Below are 19,454 nucleotides of genomic sequence, written 5' to 3' on the forward strand. Positions count from 1 at the left end.
GTCCAGCTGATAACAGCTGAGATCAATGTTCTGTCATTTGGAGCCACTCTGTCAGAAAACATGGACTTTGAAGCCATCACCTCAGTAAATAAAAGGTTTACATTCGCTTCGTCAGGGGTTGTTGTGTCTGCACGTGGAAATGGGTCAAAATAAACATGATGGTGGAATGTGGATTCATCTGTAAGACTCTATAAGCCAAAGCACCAAGATGTATGTACTTGAAAACAGGCTGGTGCAAAAGCTCCATGTTAATTAGTTACCTAATACTCTTTCAGATCCAACCATAAAGTCTAATAAAACCAGACAGAAGCTTATAGAGTAATATAAGACTGCATTATGACCCCAACGCCTACAATTATCACCTTTCTGACTCCCATAAACTCACAAATTCTACCTTTAGAGTTAAAAGCTTCTGACCTTCAGTTCGTCTTCAGATACCTGAGTTTTGACTCTCCTCACTTTCTGAGCCTCCAGGAAGCTGTTGCTCTGTCTGAGCTTATTGGTTTTTGCATCATATTGCAGGTTAGTGGGTGCGTTTGGCAAATATGGCTGATTAAAAACTAATTAAACACAATGTAACAAAGTAAATGTAGGCCATCGAGGGTGTAAGCAGCAGATTTGTCCACCAAACGCAGTTATAAGTAATAACACGAAGCCAGTTCCAGGGATTGGTCGCGTCCACGCAGGCTCATTGCAACAGATCAGTGTTAATGTTTGTTCTGCCATGTGCAGCGACTATATGTTTTGGAAAATCTAAATATCCTCTGTAAAACATGTTGTTGAAATACCTTTCTGTTAATAATAGCAGAACCTGAGGTCCACTATATTATATACATGGTGATGACTGAGTCTGTGCATCCAGGGAAACAATCTTTCATAATAAACTTGATAAACTGTACTGTACTGACTCTAAGAGGGACGTGAGTACAGTAGCAGCAACACAAACAGAGTGCAGGTGGAGGGAGGTTCTGAAGCAAGTCACAACAAGCCAATGAAGAGACTTGATTGTAATTTTATGTAAGCCTTGGAGGATTAACCGCGTCGGTTGATGGGAAGAGTTCACGCGTCATGCGAACTTCCATGTAAACATTTTATAGCTCAGAGGCATGTTGCTATGTATGCAAAGCAGGGTGTCGTTAACAGAAGGAGACTAAATGGAAAATGACTGATGTTTCCATGTGAAATCAAGCAAATGTCTGGAATGTTGTTTGGAACCCCCTCCCCTTTGTGTCCTGACACGTGTGTACAGTGTTTCCACCGTCCCTGAGTTTCCGTCCCACCCGTGGACACACACACACACACACACACACACACACACACACACACACACACACACACACACACACACACACACACACCTGCTGTGAATGCAGCGCTCTCTCAGGCTTTTACACGCAGCGTATTTGGCAATAAACACCCACCTTCACGAGCGTCTACTCACGCAAACACACACAGGCAGGCGTATGCATGCAGGGACACACAACTCCTATAGGTCTGCGGGGAGGTAATAACCTTGAAAGTGCAAAGTGCTGTACACTCGTGATCAAACTCAAACACTAATCCCACAGAGCACAAAGGCCAATAGAAAGGTGTTATAAAAAATAATATCTCCTTCATTTTTCATCACATGGTCACAAGTACATTTAACATCTGGGTTCACTTTCTGGAATAAAGTTAAACAAAATAGGGACGAGTAAGTTGATCCATGGGAAAGTGGCTTCTGGATTATTGTTAGTCTTTCAGTGTCTTTGTCTGTTCGTAATAAAGACACTGGACTTTGGTTTCCAAAGGCTAAGATCTACTCTGGGAGGAACAGTGTTTTCATTAGCAACATTAGCACACTCAGTGTATTTCCTTACAGTAACAGAACTGTCCTTTATTCCCGAAGCCTTCCAAGTGGGAAACGCTCAAACACAGCATAACACAGAAAACCTGACTAACAGGTTACTGTTTCCTGTATCTCAGCAACAATCTGGAGCTACTGTAAGAGCCAACGCCGTCTCCTGAGCTATTATAGGGTACATTCAACAACAGAAAAAGCCCTTTAAGCTTCAGCCTGTGTCAGAACAGAACCAAAGCAGCTTTAATCCCACGAGCTTGCCACAAAACCAACTAACACAGAGCAGTTTACCTTCTCTGTGTGATATGATCCTCCTGGCATGCAACCAAAAAAAAAAAGGGAACGAGAAAATAAATAATAAAACACAAGCAGAACAGACTGTAAAAAATGAAATTCTATTTTATTACAAATACTGTATTTTAACGAAATCATGCTGTGTTTAATTATGTTAAATAACCAATAAAATAATATGAAATAAAATATTGAAATTGCTAAGATTAATATTTTCTGTCCCAAAGGTGCCCAAAAAAAGCTAAAAAACAAATCTCACTGCAGCTTCTAAACCCAAATCAGCCGCTTCACAAAAATGTAAATGGACATGTCGAGCAGGGTTCCATGTTTTCTCAGAAACATTACTGGCGTCAGTGAATAGTCGCCTCAGGTGTGCAGGTGTGTCTTAGAACGTTTGCCAGCATGTGTCCCGCTTTCGTTGCATTTTTCACATTTACTGTAAGAGAAACGCGTCAGGATAATGGTAGATGAGCACAGGCTGCAAGCGTGTGGGTGTGTTCTTGTGGGCGTGAGTGGCAGAAACGGTGCAAAAGGTTGAGATTTGGAAACAGTCACACAGTCACTTGTATTATTTGATCATTTTCATTTCACACATTATCTACAGAACCCAACACAGCCAAGTTTATACCACGTTCTTTAAACCTGTTTATTCAAACACGTGTCTTCCTTACTCTGTTTTTGTATTTATGTACCTAGGAACTGCACTAACCTCATGTAAACTAGTTTAACCGTCACTCAAGAAACAAAGCCAGGAAACTTTCTCTTCAATTAGCTCATATTAACCTTCCTGTCATAACTGGCTACACTAGAACAGCCAGCCAGGGCTCTAACTGCAAATTGGTCGATTGTTTAAAACGAAACGACGATGCACTTTATTGCTAATTGTTTCTTTCTGCAAACAGGAGACGTTTTGTATACAATGAGGCAGTAATGGGGCAACTAATACACATTGTTCTGTGTGGTTCCCTAATGCAAAGTGTCAGCGTTATTGTTTTATCTTCACTTTATATAATCTTCTTGCAAAATTGATAACATCCTGTCTGTGGGTGTTTCATTATTTACTACGAACACGTAGCTCAACGTTTTCACCGCTTGCGTGACACGAGCCTTGTTACTTTTCTCAGCAATGCGTCGACATGCACAGAGCCTTTGGAAAAGAACGCGAACTCTGCCTCAGAAATATTACATCAAATCCTTTAATTATCCCGAAACAGGTTCAAAGGTCAGCTGACAACTGGGAGAGTGTTGAGTGACATCTTTGTAGCTTAAGCAGTTGAATTTACCAACAACACATTGGTTGGGTCATTCTGCTTTATCTAATCGGCAGCATGTTGACACACATCGATTAGTTCATAGCGATTCGCACCACATGTGTGTGTTTTTGTGTGTGTGTGACGTGCGGCCTGAACTTGGCTGTACATTTGGCAAAGTCAAGGTTCATCTAATGTTTAATAATGCGTTTAGGAGAAGTCAAATTGTCTGATTGAGTGCATGTAAATAAATAGATCTACAGTTCAGTTGTGAGGCTGCTTTGTAAATGAGTGGACGTTTGAGCCAATGGCATTACTGTAAACAAGATGCGTTTAAAAATGTGTTGGGGTGGACGGACTGTGTACATACAGTACATGTCCATAAGTAAACACGGGAAATACCTTCACAGCTCCTGCAATCCAGAGGTGCCCACAAGGCACATAGACAACTATTCAGACCAGCGGTGATGTGTGTACCCAACACATGTATACTCCTGCATGTGTGCTTAAGCTAAAATGGGAAAGCGTAAATCCACAGTCGCACCAGAGCAGAAGAGGCTTCTCAAATCCAGTCAAAGGATTTAAAAAAAGCCATCCTCCGGTTCACCGTGCGAGAAAAGCTGTTTGTTTTACCACATATAAGGAATCTTGTGTGTGCTTACATTTGTCCTTGTAGGCCATGAAAAGAAGATAAAAAAAAATCGGACTAGTGAGAAGAAGAAGGCTAACAGCGGCAGGCCGGTCTCCAATTGTTGATCGGCCCGTTCTGTTTGGCCGTTGGTGGAATCCCGAGGACAGGCTGGTCTGGGCTCCGATCAATGAACAAAATTCTTTTCAGAAACGGGACACGAATTGCGGACCTTGGTCTGACACAATATCTTTAGGGAAACCATGCAACTGTAATATGTGTACTTGAACTGCCTGGGCTGTCTGCTTAGCGGAGGGTAACTTGGGCATAGGAACAAAATGCACCAACCAAGAAAACCGATCAATGACCATCATGACGGCGGTGTAGTGATGAAATCCAAGGCTATATGCGACCAGGGCCGATGAGGCACCAGAAGTGGCTGCAGGAACGTGCGCGGCTTCTGGTTTGTTGGCCACATAAATGGGACAGGCCTCGATGTAGTCCCAGATGTCCTGCCGGGACCGAGGCTACCAAAACCGACTTCCCACCACGAAAGCTGTCCGGTATATTCCTGGGTGTCCGCTGAGGAGGGATGCATGTGCCCAGTGGATGACCTCGCCTTTGAGTGCTGGGGCTACAAACAAAGGGTTAGGGGGCCCTTCCGGTACCTCTGGGAGAGCCCGGAGAACCTCCTTGACTCGGGCCGAGACTGTGGTCACTTACACTTCTCAGCTTTCACGAAGAGACGATACTCGAGGAGGTGCTTCAGCACCCGGCAAACGTGGAGCTCCTCCTCGCTAATGGAGAAAATCAGGATATCATATAAGTAAACACACAAAGTTGTTAATCATGTGGTCCAAGACATCATTTACTAGACCCTGGAAGACAGCCGGGGCTTTGGTTCGTCCAACAGCATAACAAGATATTAATAGTGCCCGTTCTTCCACTCATCCCCCTCTCGGAACCTAACCAGATGTACCAGCATTGCGGAGATCCAATGTATGATGCGTAACCTTCCATAAGCGGGTGAAATGGGAGTCATGGCCACTCCTAGCCGTTTGGCTAGCTCGGCGTCTATGAGGCTGGCGTCCGCCCCGGAGTCAATGAAGACTGGCTGTTGGATCGATTTAGTGGTGGAAAAATGTCTATTGTTGTTTCCATTACTAAAGTCAAGACATCCCAAATGTTTTGGGAGGGGGGTAGCAGCTTGGCAATATGATGGGGAGGGGGGCTTGCTTGGTTTTCATAGTCTTTCCCAATATCAGACATGCTGAGCTGCCAAGTTACACTTTTACTCTGACATGGTCATGCTAAAGGTTTCATTTTGACTCTTTACTTACAATTTAAGGGATTTACTGGAATTTCTAGTTTGGTGTCATGTTTACATCACATTTAGTCACTCCCAGATGGAACCTGCAGATCAATGTTTTAGAGCTGGGTCCTTTCTTTTGGTGAAGTGATGTTCAGCTACAAACAGTAGCAAGTGCTTTTGAATTGCTGCTTCATGTGTGGCGGCTGTCATTCTCTGGGCCAGCGCTACGGGTGAAAGTTGTCCAGCTATATGATGTACACAATGAAAGCAGCCTCCTGTGTCCAATTTCTAGGCCACTTTCAGGACAAGCAGCATTTCTGTAATGTTATTTTGCTTTGCTCTTCGAATGTCACATTTAACAACAAATCGACATCTAACAACATTGATTTCCTAATGGACCCACTAAATGGGAATAATGCACTGATGTGAATCGATGATTTCAAATGAAAGCAAACCAACAAATTAGACAGCAATGTGGCTGGAAGAGTAAATTAGCTTATGCAAACTTTGAAAGAGCAGCAACTACTGTAAGTATGCAAATGGTCACAGCCACATGTGCAAATACTGTTCTGCAATCGTTCACTTTCATTCTGAAAAGTCGTTAACTTCACTTATTCAAATATTTAAATATACTGTATATATTAGTGGGCCAAGTAACTAAATACTCAGCTCTGTACAGTGATATTATATTTCTACTTTATTTATACTATATTATTTTATATCCAAATTTTGCTACTTCGTACTTAAACCTAAAAATACTACATTCAGAATTCATTGGTTATTTTGCAGAATCTAAATTATCACAGACTTTTCTCAGCAATGAGTATCTAAACGTAACGTTTTAAAAGTACGATAAAAAAGGGGTACAAGATGTAAAATTAGCTTTGTATTGCTGTATTTATATGGGTGGGTCCAGTAGTCAGTGTTTACATTTTGTTAAAAAATGATAAAGGCTAATTCGTTAACACGTAAGAAGGTAAACAAAGGTTGGACTAAATCGTCGTAATTTCTTAGGAAGAGTCTATCAGATGTGTGGCTCTTATCTTTCCGCAGCTGAGGCTGCACGCTACAGGCTGCGAGGGGCGCTGGGTCAGAGACACGCCCCGGAGGGGCGGGGTAGATGTGGGGTGAATAGCACGTTGGAAGGGGCGGGGAACTCTAAAAATTACTACATCCACTCTCCGTAGCAGCATCTCAGTTTTCAAACAGATTCCGGGCCACGAGTATATCTTGGGACGTCATTTTTCGAACCTCATCAACAGATTTGTTTGGTATATCTACATTTGTGTGTGTGTTGAGCTAAACCTCAAATCCAGCCGCTCTGCTATGGCAAAAGGAGAAGGAGGTGAACAATACTCCAACGCCAGTTTACTCAACAAACCCGACTCGGATAGCGTCAAGCTCGCCAGGAAGGTACGTCCATTCATTCAATCATTCAAAATTCAAATTTAAAGACTTGGTTTTGCTCGACTAAACTCTATCATCGGGTCGAGCCAACACGGGGGAGGTGGCGTTTAAACACTGGAATGTGTCGTAAGTCTTTAAATTAATGCAACATACTTATAAATTGACGTGTTCCACAATGAATCATCTTACGTTAGCCGTGCGCGCGCGCTGCTTATTGTCACGCTTCAGCACCGGAGTAAAGCAACATAATGTAGCGAAAGTGACTCGAGCAAATAAAAATATACGAAATGTTTAATGGGAAAAAACCCCAATACATCTAAAAAAACTAAATTCCAGTCAGTATATAATTGCCAGTCATGCGTTACACCCTCACTGGTCTCCTGAACATCACGAGACCCATTTAAGCCTTAAAATCATCGACTCTATCAAATATGGTCCGTGTAAATCATATTTTTAGAATGCATTCAAATGGTGAGGCGTTTGAGACTGACTGTGCCGAAGCCACGCGGGACTAAATTTAAAGTGTCAATTGCTGGCTAGCCTCCCTCCCCATTTAACATTTCGTATGTCTCTATTTAAAGCCAGCCTTAATAATTGTCTAATATTAACGTTAAATATACTCCCATTTTCATTTCAATAGATAGCGGAATCTGCAACGTGACGTTTTAAAATGAAAGTGGCACTGTGATAAAGTAACATTCAGAGTGAGGGTTGCTGTAAATGCTTTATTTATAATTACAAGGTTTTATGAAGCGACAGTAAATGCTTTGTGGGTCACATCCTTCGTATCGCTGTGTGAGCTTCACTCCGCAGATAGGTGTGTTCCCGTGCTGCGTTCATGGACCATCAGCAGATGGGATGTGTCATATCCTACGCCTATCGGTTTACAGTGATTGCATTTTCATGTGATCTTTCTTCTGGGAAATATGCGTGGTTGTTACACGACAAAAACCACCCATTACCACCACACTCTGAGAGTGGTGTCCATATTTCCGATAGTTTGGAACGTAGCCGGAGGCTCCGGGCTAGGCGACGTGTCACACGCGGAATGAGCAGCCATGAAATGATTAGCATAGAATCCCAGTCAGTCCCAGTTTCCATCTAACCTTCTTTTCAAATATTCCAAAAGCAAAAGTCATTTAAGTACATGCCCCTGATCTACTGTGAGTGTGTTATCAGTTTACAGTAATAACACATCATTAGCAGCAGCAATGATAACAGAAGGCGATAAAATGTTGTTACAATTCTTTGGTTAATGTACTGAATGGGAGGCACAACTTTGTAGTATTTGCCAAAGGATTTGACTCATTTTACTTCTCTAATACTGGTAATCCATGCGATCACGGGACCTTAATATGCCGTTGCTCTGATGCGTGCTGTGATTGTGACACGTCTGAGTTCTCGAAATAATCGTATAGAAAGGAGACACAGAATGACTCATGCAGACAGAACGGGTTCTGGAGAATTTTGTCTTGTGTGATGATATGTCTGCAACAACGGCTCAGGCACTAGTATAGTTGTATCACTGTGATGGAGCTGTCCTTATTAGGGAGTGCCTTCAGCTTTGAGCTTTTTGTGTGGAGCTTGTAAATCTCCAACATTTTCATCACTACTGTTGAATGAGGAAAAAGATGGGCGATTAGGTGTCAGCACAGCCAGACCTGCGATTGGTCAGGGTACGGGGGCGTTCTCAACCCTCTGTGGTCACAGCATTGGTCATTCTGACATCTCTTTGTGTGTTAAGCCCATTCAAGCTGCTGGCCTGATGCCGTCACCCCTGGCTTTTGGATTGTGTGACACCATGGTGTTGCCATATTGTGTTGCTATTTTAAGAGTTGTTAAAAGTCAGACTTGGGAAACGATCACATCTAGACTGAAGAAAGCAGAGTCTGCTCTGCTTTGCCACCTCATTTACTCCAGTAGCATTCTCAGGAGTTTCTCCAAGATTCTCTGGTGATTAGGAATCTAGACTACATTCCTTGTAGGCCATGAAAAGAATGTGATAAAAATGTCTTAATCGGACTAGTGAGAAGCTGGCGAGACTGGAGCAATGACAAGTTCAGGATTAAAACTTTTGGCCATGGAAGGAGAAAGTTGCTTTCATTTAGGCCAAGGAAGCGTGTGCTGCTGTGTTGTCCTCACCCAGGTTTAAATGCATGTTGTTGATTCTGCAAAATTGCCCTCCCCTATAATTATGAGCCAGGCCCTAAAAAGCTTTGTGGGTTCCAAAAATACTTCAGTCAACTGGCTGCAAAAGTATAGTGTTTTTGAAAGCAGAAAATGCATGCAGTAATTTTTACATTAAACTGTTTTGTGTATGACTCCACCCTCGATTAACCTTAATTTTCCTGTTGTTTTCCCCTTGTTTTCCTCCAGCCTGAGAATGACAACAGGTTGTCCGTCTGCAACAAGATAAGCTATGCCATCGGCGGAGCTCCCTATCAGATGACTGGATCCGCTCTGGGCTTTTTTCTGCAGATCTATTTATTGGATGTAGCTCAGGTGAGTTGGTAGAGGTCGGCCGACCTACAAATCCAACACGTCGGGGCGTTTGGTGTCACTTCAATAAGACCCGCTTAAGTATAGCAGCACTGCTGTCATCAAAAGGCCATCTTCCTGGGAAAGGGAATATACTGTGCATCATTCCTGCACGCCACTGTCTTGTCGTAACATGTGAGGTGGGTTTTACATGCTGGGCTTGTACATGATCCTCAAAGCACCTCTCTGATAAGGACACACAAAGGACGCGGTGCCAACAATGACGCTGATTGTTCTGCAAAAATGAGGTGGTGGAAGAATGTCCTTTTTGTTGTTTCCATTACTAAAGTCATGCATCAAAAGGGCTTACATGGGCTTATTATGAAAAATGTTTTGGGAGGGGGATAGCAGCTTGGGAATATGATGGGGAGGGGGGCTTGCTTTAATTGGTTCTGACAGTAATCTGAAGGGTGAGGCTAAAATAGCGTGTAAGTCAGTGCCTTCCCGGAGTTTCACTTTGTTTCACCACTGAGATGGTTGATGAAGAGTCTAATTGGTGAACAGCATGATGTGGACTGTGTAGTCGAGAGCTGAGCAGATAACATGCCTGGTTTTCATAGTCATTCCCAACACCAGACATGCTGAGCTGCCAAGTTACACTTTCACTGTCTGTCATGGTTCCTGCTGACGATTTCATTTTAACCACATTCTTACAATTTAAGGGATTTACTAGAATTTCTAGCTTGGTGTCATGTTTACATCACATTTAGTCAAATTAACATACAGTAAAATTGAATAGCAATATTGACCCATGGAATTTAATTTCCTCTAATCTGTGTGTCTTATTTTTACAGTTGGACCCCTTCTACGCCTCAATCATCTTGTTTGTGGGTCGAGCATGGGATGCTGTAACGGATCCCACTGTCGGCTTTCTTGTCTCCCGGAGCCCTTGGACACGTTTTGGACGCATGCTGCCCTGGTAGGTCGAACTCCCAGATGGAACCTGCAGATCGTCGTTTTAGAGCAGGGTCCTTTCTTTTGGTGAAGCGATGTTCAGCTACAAACAGTAGCAAGTGCTTTTGAATTGCTGCTTCATGTGTGGCGGCTGTCATTCTCTGGGCCAGCGCTACGGGTGAAAGTTGTCCAGCTATATGATGTACACGCAGCATGTGTCAGTGTTTGCGGGTCTGGAACAGGGCCATCTCCCAGGAGGAGTTACTTTGGGTCATGCTGATGCAATTACACTGTACCACTTCCTCACTTTTCACATATACTGTGTCCATTTACGCCTATTCCATCCTCCCTGATCATGACGTGCTGCAATGCTACTGGCCATAAAATAATCCTTTAATGGGAGTCTTTAGCTGAAGTAGTCCAGGCTGAACTACTGAGGGCTAAACCTAACAAACAAGCAGAACTCCTGCTGGTGGTCTTATAAATTTCCCACAGCGTGACTTTTGGGAAGGTGCTGACAAATATAACTCCTGCCTGCTACTGAGGAAGCACACATCTTCAGAAGGGATTCCTGTACATGACAAACTGGAATCTCTGTACTCCTGGATAGAGAGGGCGTTTTAGCTGTTTGACATTTGACACGAGGAATTCCATCAACTATTTTGGGGGTTTACTTTTACCACTGACCACTGCAATTAGGCTGCTGCCCACACCTGGGCCACAGTCACTGCCGCTTGGCATCGTTGTCACTGGGTAGCATCAATTCTGAGTGGGAGGACGTTTCCCTGAAAGCTTGCTGTCCTTTACCTTTTTTAAAGTCCTATCCCCTTAATGTCTAAGCAACCTACATAGATTCACCTGATTCTATTCTGACATTTGTTCACAGGTCCTTTGTTGTCAAAACCTGCAGGTTCTCCTGGTACACTTATCATATCTGATGGGTATAAATCACGTGCCTGTGTGACAGGAGTGCGGTGCAGGGTGTTCGTGTGAGCCTCTGGATATGGAAGCGGTGGCCTGTCAGCACCTATGGTGTTTTTATAGCTACTGCCCCTTTAGTACCTCAGAGAATGCTGTGTCACACAAAGTGACCAGGACAGAATGGACTAGTGGAAGAAATGTTAGAAAGGTGACAAGGAGCGAGGGGGACCCTGACAAGCAAGGTAATGGTCTCAGGGGTTCCAGGCTGCTGTATAATGAGGGCCACAGGGAGCACGAGAAATGAGTTTTACAGTGGTTTATTTACTCCCTTGGCTGTTCAATTAGAACTATGAACGCCCTAGTTGCTCATAAAACACGTGCCTCTTGTGAGAAGGTGCACAACTGGGAGTTTGTGTTCCCTCCGGTGTGTATGTAGCGAGAACACCTGCGTAAATAATTAAAAGCACAAATAAATGTACATTGGTTATCTAGCAGTTACACTGAGGTGACCATACATTTTGGTAATAACTGAACGAAGCAGTGACTGTTAAAGGTTGAGCAACTGTTGAGCTCCAACATCAACTCTATTGTGTCTGTATGCATAACCAAATATTTGAACCTATACCTGTAATCTATTTACATACCTGCTGCTTTGACTCGTCCGTTCCAGCCCACTCACTAGACTTGGTCTCATGCTGAAGGCTTGGTGTAATTTTCTGCCAGCTACAAAATCCCAATGCTTGAATTGAAACCTTGCAAAGTGGGTCACTCTAAAGGATGCTCATACAAAGTGGGGGACGTCTCGTGCATTTGTTGCCCTACAGGGTCTGTGGGTGGGGGGAGGAAGACGTGGTCGAAGGCATGACTGGAATGCTCAGTCTCATTCCACTCCGCTGCTGTAAAGATGCAGGGGATGAGAGCAGGGAGGCAGCAGGGGAAACACCCAAATGCGCCGTCATTTCTCTGTTTGGGAAGTGGGGGGGAGGGGAGACTGGAGCCTTGCTCGCATCTCATTGGTCGAACATATAACACCACCGCCGCTCGGCCAATAGTCAGCATTCATTTCTGAAGGCCTTGCAAGGATTGTTAGAGTGGCGTGGCTGAGGAAGCCTGGAGGTTACTCTAGTTCAAGTTTGTAAGTAGACGCACTGTTACTGATAACAAACTGGAGTAGTCACACGTAACAGACTGCAGGTATCCTGCTTTTACCCACACATTAATTCAGACACAGGTTATTCTGTATCCTGAGAGCTAGTATTACAACTAATGCAAACAAAGACCATTTAAAATCAAGTTAAAGTTAAGTCTGTTCACTGATGCTGAGACATTGGTGCTCTTATTTTGGCATCACAGTTTTTTTTATTTTAAATTTCTTTCTGAAGGAGCACTGGCCAGGGCTTTCATGGCATTAAAGTCTTCAAGAGGGAATGAACATTATAATGAATTTCACTCCACTGCATGTGAAACATCTGCTTTAAGTTGCACACCGCCCTGTGTGCAGTACAGTGAATACACGAGTGTACAGTTAATCACATCACAAGCATGAGAGAGTTTGCTGAATGCTTCTTGACATTTCTCTGTTAAAAGCTCATATAGTTAATCTTTTGGCTGCAAATTGGATTAAGCTGATTAGCAGGGAGTCTGCAGGGAAGCTGTTCTCTATCGGAGAAGTATTTCCATTCGACTGTGGCAAGCGGTTGCTCGTAACATGGGGTGATGCGTTTGTGATTTCACATCCTGACTATGGGTTGAGTCATCTGAAAAGTCAATTGCTAAAGAGAAAGGATGCAACAGGAAGTCCCATGGCGGCTTCCTGTTCCGCTAGTTAGATAAGTTTCCTGGACGTCAAGGTGGCATCAGATGACCATCTTTGTGACCGCAGGAAAATGACAGACGTTACCAGTAGAACAGTTCCACTCATGTGCATTTTCTTTCCTGTAAAGTGACCTCACAGTAAGTAATGTGTGGGAAAAGGAAAATGAAGAATGCAGCCTAGAGTTAATGTGTTCATGCCTGTTTTAATGAATATTCATACCGCACACATTGTTCCCACGCCAGCAGATGTGGTTGTGTTCATCAAACATTTTTAGTGTCTCATAAACTCATGCACCCATCGATCGAGTAATTGTTCAAGCTCAACCTGTTCCTTTTGTGAGAACGCTGGGAACACTGTGTTCCTGCATACAAGCAGTTAACTCAGTGCAGTGAAACCGCACAGGCGGAAATTGGGCACAGACTGAATGAAAGCCTCGCTTAAAAGAACACAGTTACATAACGAAAGGCCCCTCTCCTCATAAAGAATGGAATTTGTTTACAGACCGTTTTCACGCTAATGTTGTTGTTGTCGTCGTCTCTTCTCATTGCTCTACCATCTCTCTGTCTTGTCCACTCGTAGGATCGTCTTGTCAACCCCTTTTGCTGTGATTTCTTACTTCCTCATCTGGTATGTTCCCCCCTTTGAAAATGGCAAAGTCATCTGGTACCTTATCTTCTACTGCCTCTTCCAGAGTCTTCAAACGGTCAGTACCACACGTGTTCACACACAAAACACACTCACACACACACACACACACACTCCCACTCCATGTGACTAAAACTGTGACAAAAAGAAACTTGGGCTGACATCATCGGGTGACTGTTACAAAAACATTCATAACACCAGAAAAAAAATTTTTTCAAAATAAAACCTTTTTTACAATTTTGTCAACACAATTTACAACTGTGCTACATTTTTCATACTTTGCTGCTTCTTCTTTACCACCAGTGCTTCCATGTGCCGTACTCTGCCCTCACCATGTTCATCAGCTCAGAGCAGAAGGAAAGGGACTCGGCCACAGCATACAGTAAGTATATGTTATTGCGATATATTTAATAAATATCATTATAATTTTACTGTTTAGGTAAATGTCTTTGATCATGTCAGCTTCCGTGACTGAACATCTGTAACCTTTCTATCCTGCAGGGATGACGGTGGAGGTTCTGGGAACTGTCCTTGGCACAGCTATCCAGGGGCAGATAGTAGGCATGGCCAATGCCCCCTGCCTCCCAGGTCCACGTGACATTGTAGCAAACCTGACCAACTCCTCAATGTCTGCAGGGCTCAATGACTCGGAGCATGTCATCTCCATAGAGCACACGGTAAACAAATGTAGTAAGGGTTGTTCACCCTGTTACTGTTCAAGCAAGTACGCTCATAGGCTGGAGCAAAATTTGGGAAATGTTTGCTAAACGCCGTTCCTTTTGTCTTTGTGTATAGAAAAAGGCCTACATGATCGCCTCTGGTGTGATCAGCTTGATCTACATCCTCTGTGCTGTTGTTTTGTTCTTCGGTGTGAGAGAGCAAAAAGGTAAAGTGTTAATATCCTAAACTCCCCAAATCCACTCTCTTCATATGTGTCTCATATGATCTCATATGTGTTATGTCAGCTTTTATTTACAACCAAAGTGGGGGTTGGAATCCAGATGTTGATCCTTGATAATTAAATGGCAATGTAAAAAGGGAATGACAGATGATACATATTTGTGCTTTGGTTTGACTGTGGGCTGAGCACATGGGCCTTTCGTCAATGCCTTGTGACCAGTGGGCTTAATAAAACAACTAATGAACTGTCTGAGGAAAATGATGGATGGATGGATGATTGATTGTGCATGTTTGTTTATTCCCCTGTGTCTTTCCTTTTCCTCCTTACAGAGTATTGCCGTCCCAGGTCGGAGCCCATGTCGTTCTTCCGGGGTATTAAGCTGGTGATGGGCCATGGACCATATGTCAAACTGATCATGGTCTTTCTCTTTACATCCCTGGCTTTCATGGTGAGTACAGAGAAGCACATGCTTCATTGATGCCTTAGGATTATTTAGTGTATCATCAGGGTCACTTACCTCTGGGTTCCCTACAGATATTTCCTCTGTTACTGGGTTCAGCTGGTTCAAGTGTCAAGTGACTCCTGTTTCACTTTGCTTCCAGAGGGGTTATTTACGGAGTCTGTGTGTTTAAGCTTTAAACTTTAATTTGATGTGTCTGTGTTTGCTCCAACAGCTCCTAGAGGGAAACTTTGCTCTGTTCTGCAGCTCAACACTGGGTTTCAGAAACGACTTCCAAAACATTCTTCTTGTAATCATGGTGAGCACACATACAGTACACCCTGGCAGACACGGAGACTGTTTCTACAGCAATAGCCAGATTTCTTTTATTATCTAAAACCTGGGGCGGTCCATTTGTATAAAGAAACTAAGCCATTTATTTCCAAAGTGCAGACAAAGGCGTCCCTCCCAAGGCAGATGCGTAAATTGTCTGCAATTACAAAGCTTCTCTGTACTCTGGTAGAAAACAGTCTCTCCTGGCTGCTCATTTCCATGATGTGTGTCCCATCTGACCCGCCTCCTGCCTGAATGCTGTCCCATTCCCACAGAGGAGCCAGATTAGCGTCTCCTTTCATTTATGTTTCATGACCTACCTTTTATATGAAGCTGAATTCTATAAATAAACAAAAAAAATTCTCCATATCAAAGAGTCAGCCTTCACATGCTAATACCTATTAAACCCAGTTAATCCACTGATGTGCACATAGGCCAGAACTATACAGGCTGACAATGAGCAGGTTAGGAAAGTTAAGAAGCTACATGCTTTAATCCATTACTTTATAGAAGGGATTATGGAGACAAGGCATAAAAGGGTCATTTGAGGTTTATATTCTCATCAAGAGACACGTTAAACGAATCATTCATCATCATCATCATCAAACCAATCATTTATACAAGCATCAGTAACTCAGAAGCAGTTTTGCACTTCGTTGATTGTCAGGAATAAATAGTAATTATCATTAAAAAAAGAATGGTAATGTTACATTCCTGAGGTGGCACTCATACAGCTGCAGGTGTTGTCTGTGTAGTCTCAAATAATGGATAATTAAAAAGTGAAATGGGTGCGGAGCTGTAGCAGTGTAGCATGTTTCTGTAGAAAAGATAACTGAAACAAAAAGCTCCATGATAAAACCACCCACACACTCATAGCCGTGGAAAAGGTTAGAGGTTACCTTTTGCTTTGTGTATCTTTATTTTAGTCAGACGTGAATAAACAGATGTGAGTGAGGCCCCTGCTCTCCTGTGGAGCATTAGAATGACTCCTGTGGATTTCAGCAGCACGTAGAGCTCAAATTTGTTTTGGGAAGAGCTGTGGAGCTGCTAGGATATAGAGCGGTTTGGCTTCTTCGTGAGAAAAGAAGCGGTTGAGGAATGCGCCTAGTGTCTGGCTAGGTTTGACGCCAAAACCACATAGCCGTAATTTAAGGCCTTTTGTGGAATTTGATTCACTTTCTCTTTGTGGATGTGTGTGAAAACCAAACATCTGCTCAACCAGACTTTGTCTTTTCCCCTTCAGCTTTCCGCTACTCTGGCCATCCCCTTCTGGCAGTGGTTTCTGACCCGCTTTGGGAAAAAGACAGCTGTTTATACTGGCACCTTGGTAAGGCCCAGTCATATGAAGCCGTTACAAATTATCCAAGGGCTCCAATGTCATCAAGAGACATAATTTAGTGACTTAAATATTTCTGACGGACAGCTGCTTGGTGTGTGTAGTGTTCTGACGTGTTTCCCTTCGTTCCAGTCTGTGGTTCCTTTTGTGATCCTGGTGGTGTGTGTGAAGAGCAACCTAATTGTCACCTACATTGTCTCCTTCGCCGCTGGGGTCAGTGTGGCGGCAGCCTTCCTGCTTCCCTGGTAAGACCACTCTACTCTGGCTTAAACCTGGCTTTCATATAGATTGCCATCAATTGTGCACATGTGAAACCAATTCTGACTTCTTTTTTTTTTTTTTTTTTTTTTTTTAAGGTCCATGCTTCCTGACGTTGTTGACGATTTCCAAGTGCAGAACCCTGAGTCCACTGGACACGAAGCTCTTTTTTATTCCTTCTATGTCTTCTTCACCAAGTTTGCCTCTGGAGTCTCCCTGGGCATCTCTACTCTCAGTTTAGAGTAAGGACACATTGAAACACAATATGCACTGCAATGTTCTTCAGGTCTTTTAATAAGTTCTTAATACAGTAAAGAGATTTATTTGACACTAAGTCAAATGTCTTAGGACCCAAATCCTACTTCAAAGCAAGGAATTTCCTTTTCATACAGTGTAGTGAGACTGCAGCAGCACGCACGCACGCACCTCACATGACTGCCTTGACAACAGTTGGCCTTTTGTTCATGATTTTATAGACTTTACTATAAAAGTAACTGGTGTAGGTTTTATTTGCAGTGTGCATAAAGGTGTAAGGGACTTCACGTGAAGTTTCATAACGCTTTTCTTTTTGCCATTTTAGTTTTGCAGGTTACATTAGTAGAGGCTGCTCTCAACCAGAAGAAGTGGACTTGACCTTAAAACTGCTGGTTTCGGCTGCCCCCGTAGCTATGATCATTGTCGGCCTCGGCATATTATACTCGTATCCAATCACAGAGGAGAGGAGGCAAGGCAACCGAAAGCTGCTACAAGAACAGAGGTGGGGCTGTGTGATTACAAATAGCTGCTCTACTTTTTCGTGTTTGAAGAAATTCTCCAACTGAATAGAATTTTTCTTCTTTTTTTCGTCCCCCTGCAGAGACAATGAGGCAGATTCAGAAACAGACTCAACAGAAATGGGCAACATTGTGTAGCACTTTTTGGACCAAACGGGTGATCGACTGGCATTTTGCACTGGGTGGGACCATTGGACCTTGGCTCGCCCAACTACGCATTCACTGCCTTGTACAATCACTCCTTGAAAACTTGGACTTTTTTGTAGCTTCAGCCAATCTGGAGCCTCTTTGAAACCAACCTCTTCTTATCCTCATGTGTGTGACGTTCTCTCAGCATAAAATTAACTATCCTTCTTGTGCAGTTGGATCCCAGAAGCCTTACGTTTTGTATAATATTGGATTGCTGCTGATTTTGTTCTTAGTTGAAACTGCACAAAACCACATTATATCATGGGAGCATCTTTTGTCAGTGCTGCCAGTATAGGTGCTATCCACATTCTGAGAAAACTGTGATAAAGCCTTAATTTCAACCCCATGTGTGGGTTAGGAAGTGCAAATCTGACAAGGTGACACTTGAGTCACATGCTCTTCAGTCACTAGCTTGATGTGTATTTTGAAAGCGTTTCAATTAGTTTTGTAATTTTATAATTTCTCTTTAGTTTACTGGAACCAGGCCAATTTCCATCCTACGTGATTTTTTTTTGTGTGATATTCTAACTAGAGGCCAGACAACAACTGTGCTCTGTAGAGCTTAGTTTTGTTTTCCACCCCAGTCCTGAAACCACTACAGTAGTAAAAGCAGTTAGTTTGCAAATGTAACTGCAATGTTTATTTAATAGATGCATTCATTTCATCTTATCTATAGACCGCTACTGAATGGAGGAACTCTAAATGCTTTCTTTACTTAATATTCAGGAGAATGGTATCTAGTGATATCATTATTTAAATATTTATTAGTTTTGATTTTACTGTTCTGAATTAATGTTTGCTGCAAAGTCGCATCTTGCAGTATTTCAATGCTTTGATTTATTCCACAAAATTATTGGTTTCAAAATGAGATGGGAGTCAAATTTTATCACGTCTTTTAATGCATATTGTTACTATGTTTCTTCCATTTGCATTCAAAAAGGGAAGCATGGAATTGTAAAAAAAAAAATTAGGCTGGAAGATGGGGAAGTCAAGTAGATGTTGTCTGTTTTTCAGTGTTCTCTGGTTTTCATCTACACATTGTATGCTTCTTGAAGGAACAGCCAGGATGCTTTGATCATCTCAATCCCTGTCATTAAAATGAGGATTGACATGTTTCATATCTGTTGATATGGAAATGTGTACATAAAGTGTCATATGTTATACATACTGTTACATCTTTGGTGCGTTCCTGACAACTGGGTTGCCATTCATATTTCCCTAACTTTATTTGTATTTGTTTTCTGCCTAGATGTTGCTTATGTCCATACTGGATACTGTACATGACAACATGGTGCCATTTGTCACCTACCTGTAATAATTGTAAATCATTTTATTTGTTGACATTTTGTCTATTTTTTGGTCCGGTCTGTGAACTTCCCTCATGACTCTTGCGGCTGTAGCCAAATGTGTGAGCTTTAATTCCACAGGGACACACAAGCCTTGTGTACATGCCTCCTGTGCATATGTAAATAGTGTATGAAACCTGTGAATATACTTGGTATTTGTGGCTCTAAGTGACATGAACCTATGTTCAATGTCATTTAGGTATTTAAGGAAAAATGAGGTTGAAAGTGAAATTAATAAAAAAATAAGTCTACTGTAACAAGTTGTCAACATTTCTTTATTTGATATTACTACATACAAAACAATATCACACACTGATTATTAGTAGCCCAAATATCA

At 42.5% G+C, this 19,454-nt stretch overlaps 1 protein-coding gene and 1 long non-coding RNA gene across 2 annotated transcripts; one reads left to right on the forward strand and one right to left on the reverse strand.

The window, feature by feature from the left end:
* Positions 1-6,489: 6,489 nt before the first annotated feature.
* On the forward strand, positions 6,490-19,385 carry mfsd2ab (MFSD2 lysolipid transporter A, lysophospholipid b). Its single transcript, XM_029166265.3, has 14 exons — positions 6,490-6,734; positions 9,105-9,230; positions 10,061-10,185; positions 13,477-13,600; positions 13,846-13,924; positions 14,044-14,219; positions 14,338-14,428; positions 14,773-14,891; positions 15,118-15,201; positions 16,459-16,542; positions 16,684-16,796; positions 16,908-17,051; positions 17,390-17,566; positions 17,666-19,385. Exons 1-14 carry the CDS (start codon positions 6,648-6,650, stop codon positions 17,718-17,720), a joined length of 1,584 nt encoding a protein of 527 aa, XP_029022098.1. The 5' UTR covers positions 6,490-6,647; the 3' UTR covers positions 17,721-19,385.
* LOC121202573 (uncharacterized) lies at positions 7,434-13,478 on the reverse strand. Its single transcript, XR_005898297.2, has 2 exons — positions 11,726-13,478; positions 7,434-11,526 (listed from the first exon to the last, which is right to left on the reverse strand). It is a non-coding gene; the product is annotated as an uncharacterized LOC121202573 (long non-coding RNA).
* Positions 19,386-19,454: the final 69 nt, after the last annotated feature.

Source organism: Betta splendens, chromosome 11, assembly GCF_900634795.4.
Source record: "Betta splendens chromosome 11, fBetSpl5.4, whole genome shotgun sequence".
Classification (NCBI taxonomy): Eukaryota; Metazoa; Chordata; class Actinopteri; order Anabantiformes; family Osphronemidae; genus Betta; species Betta splendens.